The 9,781-nt window shown below is 52.6% G+C and overlaps 2 protein-coding genes across 2 annotated transcripts; one reads left to right on the top strand and one right to left on the bottom strand.

Annotated features, from left to right (window-relative positions):
* Positions 2,042-9,748, bottom strand: TWNK (twinkle mtDNA helicase). The gene is made up of 5 exons (XM_003483540.4): positions 6,062-9,748; positions 5,631-5,871; positions 5,388-5,495; positions 4,926-5,067; positions 2,042-3,699 (listed from the first exon to the last, which is right to left on the bottom strand). The coding sequence occupies exons 1-5, from the start codon at positions 7,302-7,304 to the stop codon at positions 3,379-3,381; spliced, it is 2,055 nt and encodes a 684-aa protein (XP_003483588.2). The 5' UTR covers positions 7,305-9,748; the 3' UTR covers positions 2,042-3,378.
* On the top strand, positions 7,985-9,533 carry MRPL43 (mitochondrial ribosomal protein L43). Its single transcript, XM_003483541.4, has 3 exons — positions 7,985-8,166; positions 8,256-8,362; positions 8,475-9,533. Exons 1-3 carry the CDS (start codon positions 8,036-8,038, stop codon positions 8,714-8,716), a joined length of 480 nt encoding a protein of 159 aa, XP_003483589.1. The 5' UTR covers positions 7,985-8,035; the 3' UTR covers positions 8,717-9,533.

Raw genomic sequence — 9,781 nt, 5'->3', positions numbered from 1 at the left:
ATGGGGAAAACCCCTGGGAAGCAGACAAAGAAGGCTCGGGTTTCACCAAAACAGACCCCGCCTTCCTCACACACACACACCTCGGCGTTGGGGCTGCCCTTGAGGACCAGCACCTCCCCCTCCCCGAGTAGGTGTCGGCCCAGGTGAGCCGGCCTGCCGGTTTGGGCCCCCACAGAGTATGGCCACGCTTCTCCTAGACTCGTAAAAGTTCCACCCACAGGCACAAACAGGAAGTTGACCTGTACTGCAGGGAGGAACCAAGGGCTCCCTCCCTCCATGGCACCCAAAGTGGCCTTTGTGAGGGCAGACTGTGCTGTCTACAGGTATCTGGGCTGTATTTGCAGCCTGAGCCCTGGGTAGCCGGAGTCTTGTGAGTTTAGTCCCTTCTCAAATGCAAGATGGAGAACCAAAGCTGCCCCCACACAGCTAAGTGTGACAATGAGTCTGAAGACAGCAGACAGCGCTGCAGATCCAGGGACCCTGTTCTGTCAGGCTCTTCCTCAGCTCTCAGGAAGGTTCTAAATGTCCAACTGGGCACATGGAATGCTGGTTCTAGCCCAGGTGATTTGCCTCAATCCACTTTGGCTGAGTACAGGGACAGGGAGTCCCAGGGACCTTACCCAGGAACTAGGGATTACCTGCCACTTTCTAGGCTGCAGTTACTCCGGAACATACTTCTGGCTAATTCTGATGCTAGGAGCTTAAGACAGGTGTGGAATGGAATGTGCTTGTGTACGGGGTGGGGCTGGGGGAGAATTAGCTTCCCCTCCCCCGAGCTGGTTTGTGCAGTGTGGTGGTGTCTGCTAGGAGGGTGGGGCAAGCCGGGCAAGTGTGTATCTATTCCTCTATAGCCAGTTCACACAGACACCTCGCAAAAGTTCCCTAATGGAAACTCCTAAAGTATTTCCTGAGAACACACCAGGCATTCTAGGGAGACCAGACCAACACCTTTCTAGGTAGCATTGATCTGGTGGGGTGCATCTGGAAGGCATGGCTGATGTTCAGTGTTGTAGCCCCTGGATGAGGCCTAGACCAGCCAGCGGCTGGGAATGATTACTGTGGGATTAGGAGAGCTGGCTCCAGCCAGTCTGGGAGAGACCCCCAAGAAGGGAGGCCCTGGAGGATCTCCCCCCTCCCCCCCAGGGAATGGCTTTGCTCCAGGGTCTGTTTCAGAAGACAACTGCAGTCACAGTTCTCACACACCACAGACCAGAGACCCCAGACCATCCATCCCACAGGGGTCCAGAGCCTCCTCTCAGGTTACAGGGAGACCTTGATAAGGCAGCCCTGCTTCCAGGGAGCAGGAAACCTCCCCCAACCCCCTCTACAAAAGGTTTCTCCCCAGCCCCTTTAAAACAGCTTGCATTCTCACCACTTCTGCAGGCAAATCTAAAAGGAAACGGGCACTTCGGGATATCAGAGGAAATGAAATGGAAAAGTGTCATTATTTAGGAATATTTGTCAGGGTCTCTGGATAAATTATCGTCTAATTTCTTTCAGGACTTCTTACACATGAGGAGTCCTGTACATCTCCTGAAACCTCCAGAATTAGAAATGCCTGTGCGTGTGAGGAATGGGGAGACAGCAGGGCCTAGGTTCTGCATTTTTAAACAGGAGCCCCAGTCCTGACACACATTAACATAAACGCTGAGAGGATGCAAGAAGAGGAAAATGGGGGGTAGGGGGGATAAGAATATGCTGAGCCAGAGTTCACAATGAGAGAGGCCAATGAGTGGCTCATGTCATAGAGCGCCAGCTGGTCCAGCAAGGCCTAGGCATGGGGCCCAGTGACCCACACCTCTGCCAGGGATCACACAGAGATCCTCACAGACGATAGGGATAAAGAGGCACCATCCTGTCTTCCCCAGGCCATGAAGAGGTGTAAGGGGGTGTATGCATGAAGACCCTTTAATGCCCCTGCTTTCTTGGGAGCCCATAGCTCAGATGGGGTGGGGTAGGGGACCCATCCAGTTCAAAGTGAGAAAATCCAGTTAAAAACTGGGGAGACATCTGGTGGACAAACAAAAAAATGCACAGCAACAAAGGCAATTTTTTTTTTTTTTTTTCAATAAAACTGGAAAAGGCTCTACAAAAAGTCATGATTGCATCCACTCCAGCAATCTGAGGCAGATACCATAGACTGAGCATCAGGGTGGCAGGCACTCTGGGCTCACAGCTTCCTTCCATGGCTCTCTAGCCAAGACTTCCCTCTTTGTGGCCCTGGTAGCATAACTGCCAAGCACCTAGATCCAGTGGCAGTAAGCACCACCTCGTGGTAGGCTCCAGTCTGATACCCACCATGCAGCCCTTTGCCTCTACAAGCCCGGGCTAGAGGCTTTTTGCAGAAGTCCACTATTCCCCTGCAAGTTCAGGGGGCTGACCCCACTGTTTTTGTTTTTTTTTTCTTTTTCTTTTTAGGTTGCTTATGGAAGTTCCTGAGGTTAAATCTGAGCTACAGCTGCTGGCCTATGCCACAGCCACAGCCATGGCAACGCCAGATCCTTAACCCACTCCAGTGAGATCAGGGATTGAACCTGCATCCTCACAGACACTGTGTTAGTTTTTTGGGTTTTTTTTTTTTTTTTTTGGTCTCTTTAGGGCTGCACCCATGGCATATGGAGTTTCCCAGGCTAGGGGTCCAACTGGAGCTGCAGCCGCCCTCCTACACCACAGCCACAGCAATGCCAGATCCTTAGCCCACTGAGCAAGGCCAGGGATTAAACCTTCATTCTCATGGATAACAGTCAGGTTCATTAACCACTGTGCCATAACAGGAACTCCTACATCAGGTTCTTAACCCACTGAGTCACAATGGGGACTCCCTGACCCCACTGCTTTGAACTCAACTAGCTCATTCCCACTTTAGGGTCTTTGTATTTGCTTTTCCCTCTGCTAGGATTCCTCTTTCTCCAGATGTTCATATGGCTCAATCCTAGTTCTTCATAGTCCCCAGCTACAACATCCTATGCTCAGAGAGATTTTAGATCTTAATCTAAACCAGCCTATAAGCACTATCACATTACTGTATTTTTTCCTTTAAAACATTTTTCACTATCTAAGATTATGTTTCAGATATATTTGTTCACTGCTTGTCTTGTCTCTTCTACCACACTACAGGTCCCACAGAAGCAGGGACCTCCTATGTCTTATCAGTGCTATAGTCCCAGGACCTAGAATAAAGCCCAGCACAAAGTAGGTTCTCAAAATTTGCTAAACTGAATTCTCTTGCCATGGAACCTTGCCCGAGGCTATACCCCTCAGACTGAGAAGGGCCTATAGTTCTGACTCTAGGACAGAGGCAGCCTTAGCAGAGGACCAAGAGTCTCTACTCAAGCCCGTCCTGCCAGACTTGTTTCAGTGTCCAGCTCTGCAATGCCTTCACCTTGAAGGCTTGGTGAGGTCTGGCTGGTAGGGTTTGGGAGCCTGGTCTGAGCAAGTCTCAGAGATCTGGGGCATAGCCCCCTTTTTGCCAGAAGAGGGCTTTTTTGCCGCTAAACCATTGTCATCCTTGATCTTCTTGAGCCGAGCCTTGCTCTTTGGTGGTATGGAGAAGGTAAGAGAGCTTTTGTTGAATTCAAGTGGGAAAACGCCTACATCTCCATCAAAGCGGTTCTTGGATACCTGCAGATACCGTTTCCCTGGTCCAGTTACCAGCTTTCTGTCTTGCAGGATCAGAACGTTATCTGCTTCCTGGCTTGCCTGTTGGATAAGAGGCAGAGGGGGGAAGGAGCAGTGAGAAGACATATGAGAGAAGCACAAAGGAAGGTTGAGGGAGCAGGGAGGAACAGCAAGAATGGGGGAAGGGGGAGTTCCCATTGTGGCTCAGTGGAAATGAATCTGACTAGCATCCATGGGGATGCAGGCTCAATCCCTCGCTCAGTGGGTTAAGGATCCAGCGTTGCCATCCGTTGGGTTGTGGTGCAGGTTGCAGATGGAGCTTGGATCTGGTGTCACTGTGTCTGTGGTGTAGGCTGGTGGCTACAGCTCCGATTCAAACCTGTAGCCTAGGAACCTCCATATGCTGTGGGTATGGCCCTAAAAAGACAAAAAAAAAAAAAAAAAAAAAAGAAAAAAAAGAATGGGGGAAGGGAAAACTACTTCCCCCATCACCAAAGCTCTCTGAACTACTGACCGCAATGCCGGGGCCACTGGAGTATTTTGGTTCCTTGACAACTCTGCTGCTGTCCCGGATATTATACATGCTTTTCCCTCTGCTGCTAATACTTCTGGCTCCACAGCTCACCACCTTACTCAATCCAAGTTTCTTATCATTTGGGTGCTGGTCTAAATGTCATACGTCATCAGAGAGACCATTCTTGAGCCTTGTAAATAAAGAAGGCACTGCCACCCTTCCACTTTTGTGCTATTCTCTTCCCCTGTTCCATCATGGCACATAGTTTGTGCTCCGTGCCCTGTACTCCCTGTGCCCAGCCCAGGCCTGGCATGTGATAGGCACCCAGTGTACCACTGGAAGCTCCAGGATCAGGGTGATCCTGCTGCTCAGAAGGCCTCCCGTTTATTTGCTTATTTAACACCTACTGTCTGCCAAAACCCAACCCAATTTTTGTTGACAGCTCCTCTAAAGTCTCTCCAGATGTTTCTGGGTGACTCAGATGCCTTCTCTCTTTTCTCCCTAGAACACCTGTGCTGCCTATCATAGCCCTTATCAGACTGAGTTGTAATCACTGTCTCATTCTTTTTCCTGATAGAGGATGTGAATTCTTGGAGGGCAAGGAAGGCAAAGGACCAACTATCATCAGCCTTTGTATTCCTAGTACATGTATTCCTCCTGTCATGAGCCGAGGCTGCTGCTTCCGGCCATTCCAGATGGACAGTCAAGATAATTTAAGACCAATGAGGGCTGTCCCTGGTCACACATGCCCCCTCTACTCGTCATAGCTTGAGCTTCTCCAAAGGAGACTTACTTTGGCTGAGCCAAAAATGGATGCTGTCTGTAGCTCCTTATCATCATCCTCCTTCCGGGGGTGAATGACCAGCGTCACATGGCAGCTACTGTCTGTTGCAAACTTCCGAAAGGCCCCGACAATATAGTCTTGAGCTGCAATCCTGCCCGACCCCAACAAAGCAAAGAGGTTACCAGTCACAGAAAGACAAGAAGAATAAATACCTACTCCTGGTTCGTTCACATCTCCCCACAAACCACTGCAGCCTCACTCTACTTCCCTCTACCCAAAGACTCACACTTAAATCCCTGTTCACACTGCCCACTGCCATACGCCACCCCTCTATAGAGACAGAAATACACACGGGTGGTATGTGCCTCCACATGTGCGAGGAAATAAGAATACAGTGTGTACGCCTAGAGGCCAGCTGCCTGAGAAGACATGTGTGTTCAAGTGGGTTACAGCCGGACAAGAGGAGGTTACCTGTCTGTTGACAGCTGCTCATGACCCATCATGAACTGCAGGTTGTCGATGACCACATGGCAGATATCATAAACGTAGACGGCGTGTTGCATTGTGTCTATTACAGTTCTGGGAAGAGGACGAGGCAATGAATTCAAGAGTCAGTTACGAGGAGTCTCCAAACTACTCTAGTCAGAAAACTCTGTTAGGAGCTTGTTCTCTCATGTTCCCATTCTTTGAAAACCCCCAGCCTGGGAAACTCACCTGATGCTCTGTTGCCCATGGAAGGTCATGAAATAGAGGGGCAGGTCCTCAAATCGGTCAGCCCACTCATCGTATTTGTCCAGTTGCTCTTCCAGCCGTCCCACAGCGAACTGTGTCAGCATGACCCGGGCCAGTCTCACGTTGCTGATCTCAAAGCTACCCCATAGTGTGTTCACCCCCTGGGTACACAAATCCAGGGCATACTCACTGATGAAGGTTGTCTTTCCACTGCCTGTTGGCCCTGCAGGGGGTGTTGAACAGACCTGGGTGAGGGAAGAAGCTCTACACTTGAAATGAAGACATGCACAGAGCTTCACAGCTGGGAGGGGAAGACCCCTTTCCAGCATTTACTGTGGCCCAAACACGCAAGCTTTAGTCATCTGATCCTCTGTCCCCAACCCTATCCAAGCAGTGATTTCCCAAAGAATCACCTGTGAAGACCGTCAGCTCTCCCTTCCGATGTCCCTTCAAGAGACGATTGAGATCTGGGAAGCGGCTCCAGCGAACTCCAGCTGCCTGCTCGACATTTGACAGTTCTCCTAGCACCTCCTCCCGAAGCTGCCGAAAAGACACAATAGACTTGTGCCAGGCAGGCAGGGCAGTACGCAGAATACGAGAAAGATTTAAGCCTTGGTTCAGAGCCTCCAGGGGAGAAGGCTGCTGGTCCCCAGGCCGCACCAAGGAGCATCGCTTGGGGTTCAGTTTTCGGGCAAACAACTTGGCAGCTTCCCAGGACCGAAGATCATCCCCCAGCCAGAGAACAACGCGTCGGAACTGTTCCAGGTAAGGAAGCAAGGCAGGGGGTAAGCAGGCTGTTCCTCGGGGCAGGGCAAGGGTGGGCAACCCTGTGGACTGGTTCAAGGCCAGGCTGTCCAGCTCACGACTCGTCAGTACCAACTCAACATCTCGACGACTGATCAGTGGTAACCCAAACAGGTTGTGGTAGGCACCAGGCCGGGGAATGGTGGTCTCCACATAATGTACTCCATCACCCTGGCCTTCAGCCCCCAGCAGCTTCAGGCCTCGTAATCCCAAACCTCCAGGGGAGAACCAAGGGAAGACGAGGCTGCGAGCAGCCCGCAGATAGCGCACACTGAAACGCTTGAGTGTGTCGTCTGTCACTTTGGTGAGGCCAAACATCACACGAACCAGCTGGGCCTCCTCCGGTTCAGGCAGCTCCCAGAGAGGTATGGCTCGGTCCCAGATCCTCCGGACCTCCTCAGTGTCCTCAGCGTCTGAGGCCTCACCAAGCAGGACTCCTTCTCTGGCCCCATCCCCTCGCCCCTCCACGCTGGCCTGGAAGTCTTCCCAGCTCCCCTCTGCTAGGCTGGTCATGCAGAGAAAGCGGCCTGTGGTCTTATCAATGAAGAGGCTGAAGGAAGTGGCAGCACCACTCTGGTCCTTGAGTTTTGAGGCCCCCACAAAGGGGCTGGGTGCCCGCAGACAGCTGTGCCCATCCTGGAAGGGGATTCCACGTGCCCGCAAATATTGGCGGATTTCAGCTGCAGTTACAGGCAACACTGGTACCTCCAAGGCAGGGAGAGCCTCCTTCCTGTACCGTCTTCGAGGAGGGCCTGGGGCCAAGCTTCGGGGCAGGCCCCTCCGACCCATCCACGCCCCACGCAGGGGCAGCAGGATACGGAGCGGGTACCCACTTCGGAGGAGGACCCACATTCCTAGTCAAACGTAGATAGTAACTGAAATGCCTCAGGTGCCTGGTTCAGGTGCCCTCACTAGGTCAGATTCTAGGTATTCTCCACTCAGTTCTCTTTTCCCTCTAAATTCTCTTCAGTTCCTCTACATTGCCACTTCACATCTATCCTCGAGCACGCGACCCTTTCACGTCCGTGTCGCTCTGGTCGGCTCCCTACCTCTTCGGTCCGCCACAGTTTCTCCCCGCCCCCGTCGCCTCACCTCCGAAACTCTCCGCGCGGGCCCTCGCCAAGACGGTTTCTCTAGATCACCTCCTCGCCACTACCACCCCTCTGCGGCCTCTCCTCCTCGTCCTCATCTCTGCGGCCACCTGTGTCCCTTCTGTAGTCCCTCTGCTCTGGGCCCCCTACGAGCCTATGGTAAAGGCTCCTTTCCTCAAGGGGACTCCAGGCGACCTGAGCACCACTCCACCGCTCTCGCCGAGCTCCGCGCGCAGAGGGACGCCCGCCTCGCTTCCGCCGGGTGGGTTTCCCCAGCTCCACTGCTAGGAGATCCACCACTCCGGACGCCGGTTCCGCGTCACCATTCTCTTCTAGCCCCTATCGCCCTCAACGTGGGTCGGTCGTGCGCGCCACTCGCTATGACCTCGGAAGCAAAACTGCCGTGGCACACGTGTTCCCGGAAGCGGAAGCCTCGTGTTAGTCCCGCCCCCACTCCGCGATAGCCCGGCCGGCTGCCCGGGAGCTACGGCCATGACGGCGCGAGGGACCGCGAGCCGCTTCTTGACCAGTGTCCTGCACAACGGGCTGGGTCGTTACGTGCAGCAGCTGCAGCGTCTCAGCTTTAGCCTTAGCCGTGACGCGCCCTCTTCCCGCGGTGCCAGGTGAGCCAGGAAGGGCGCGGGGGTGCGACTCCCGGCAGAGGTCGTCCCGGGTCGGGGGTTACCTTGCTCACCCTTTTCGGGTTCCCCAGGGAGTTTGTGGAACGGGAGGTGACCGACTTCGCCCGCCGGAACCCGGGGGTCGTAATATACGTGAATCCGCGGCCGTGCTGTGTGCCCAGAGTAGTGGCCGAGTACCGTGAGTGGGGCCGGGCTAGGGTTGGAGGGCGGTATCGGGGGGTTCGGCCCGCTCGCATGCAGTTCGTCTCACCCCTGACCCGCTTCCTCTTACCCCACCTCCCTTCGGCCAGTTAACGGGGCTGTGCGCGAGGAGAGCATCCATTGCAAGTCGGTCGAGGAGATCGCCGCACTGGTGCAGAAACTGGCGGACCAGTCGGGATTGGACGTGATCCGCATCCGCAAGCCCTTCCACACGGACAGCCCTAGCATCCAGGGCCAGTGGCACCCCTTCACCAACAAACCGACAACGTTGGGCGGCCTGCGCCCTCGAGAGGTTCAGGATCCTGCTCCAGCCCAGGTGCAAGCACAATGAAGAGTTGCCCCATTAACTCCAATTCCAGTCTTGATTCTCATCTCAGTAGAGGTGGTTCTTCCTCCTCGTTTGGTTCACAGGAGACACATGGAGCCCACCAAAAGGGAAGCTGAGCCAAAACTTCTGCTTGGGATACAGAAGAGTTGCCTGTTTCTTTTTTTGGTGTTCACTGTGCGGGGCAGTGGCTGTGAGCCTTCTAGTTTTTATCTGGTTGACATCTCTAAAATCTGAGAGTGTTAAAGGATTTTACTGGGTCCTTATTTCTCAAATCCATAATAGTGATCTGAAATCACATTGAGAGGTTTCAAGGCTGGCATCTGAAGAATCTCTTATGTCCTGTTTCTGCATTCGTTGACCTAGAGAGAAGTAGCACCTTATATTCTGCTGTGTATACACTGGGCAAGGCCTTTTATATGTGTATGAATGTTTTGTGTAGAGATTAGAAAACTGAAGTTAATAAACTTGCCAAGATCACACTGTAAGTCTACTATAAACTATGTGCATATTTAACCTATAACACCATTTTTTATTATTCTAAAACCACAGAGGAGGATGGTGTAGTATTGAAGGCCAAGATTAATCTAGGCTTGACCCTTGGAAAGAGTGGTTCTCAGGTCAGCATTGAAAAAAAAGGAGGAAAAAAAAAGGCAGCATCTTCTAGGCTTCACTAAAAATGGGGTGGGGGGTGGGGGAAGGATGGTGAGGAAAAGAGCCAGGAGGTAAAAAACCTAGAAACTTTTTGAACTGTTGTAATTTTGTCATGTTCATATCACCATGATCAATAAATAGTGAGAGCCTGTAAAAAGGCCTTTTTGGAGTTCCTGTTGTGGCTCAGTGGTTAATGAATCTGACTAGGAACCACGAGGTTTCGGGTTTGATCCCTGGCCTCGCTCAGTGGGTTAAGGATCCGGTGTTGCCGTGAGCTGTGGTGTACGTTGCAGACGCGGCTCAGATCCTGCATTGCTGTGGCTCTGGTGTAGGCTGGTGGCTACAGCTCCGATTAGACCCCTAGCCTGGGAACCTCCATATGCCGCGGGAGCGGCTCTAGAAAAGACAGAAAATAAA

This window comes from Sus scrofa, chromosome 14 (genome assembly GCF_000003025.6).
Source record: "Sus scrofa isolate TJ Tabasco breed Duroc chromosome 14, Sscrofa11.1, whole genome shotgun sequence".
Classification (NCBI taxonomy): Eukaryota; Metazoa; Chordata; class Mammalia; order Artiodactyla; family Suidae; genus Sus; species Sus scrofa.
This window is presented reverse-complemented; position numbering and strand designations above follow the sequence as displayed.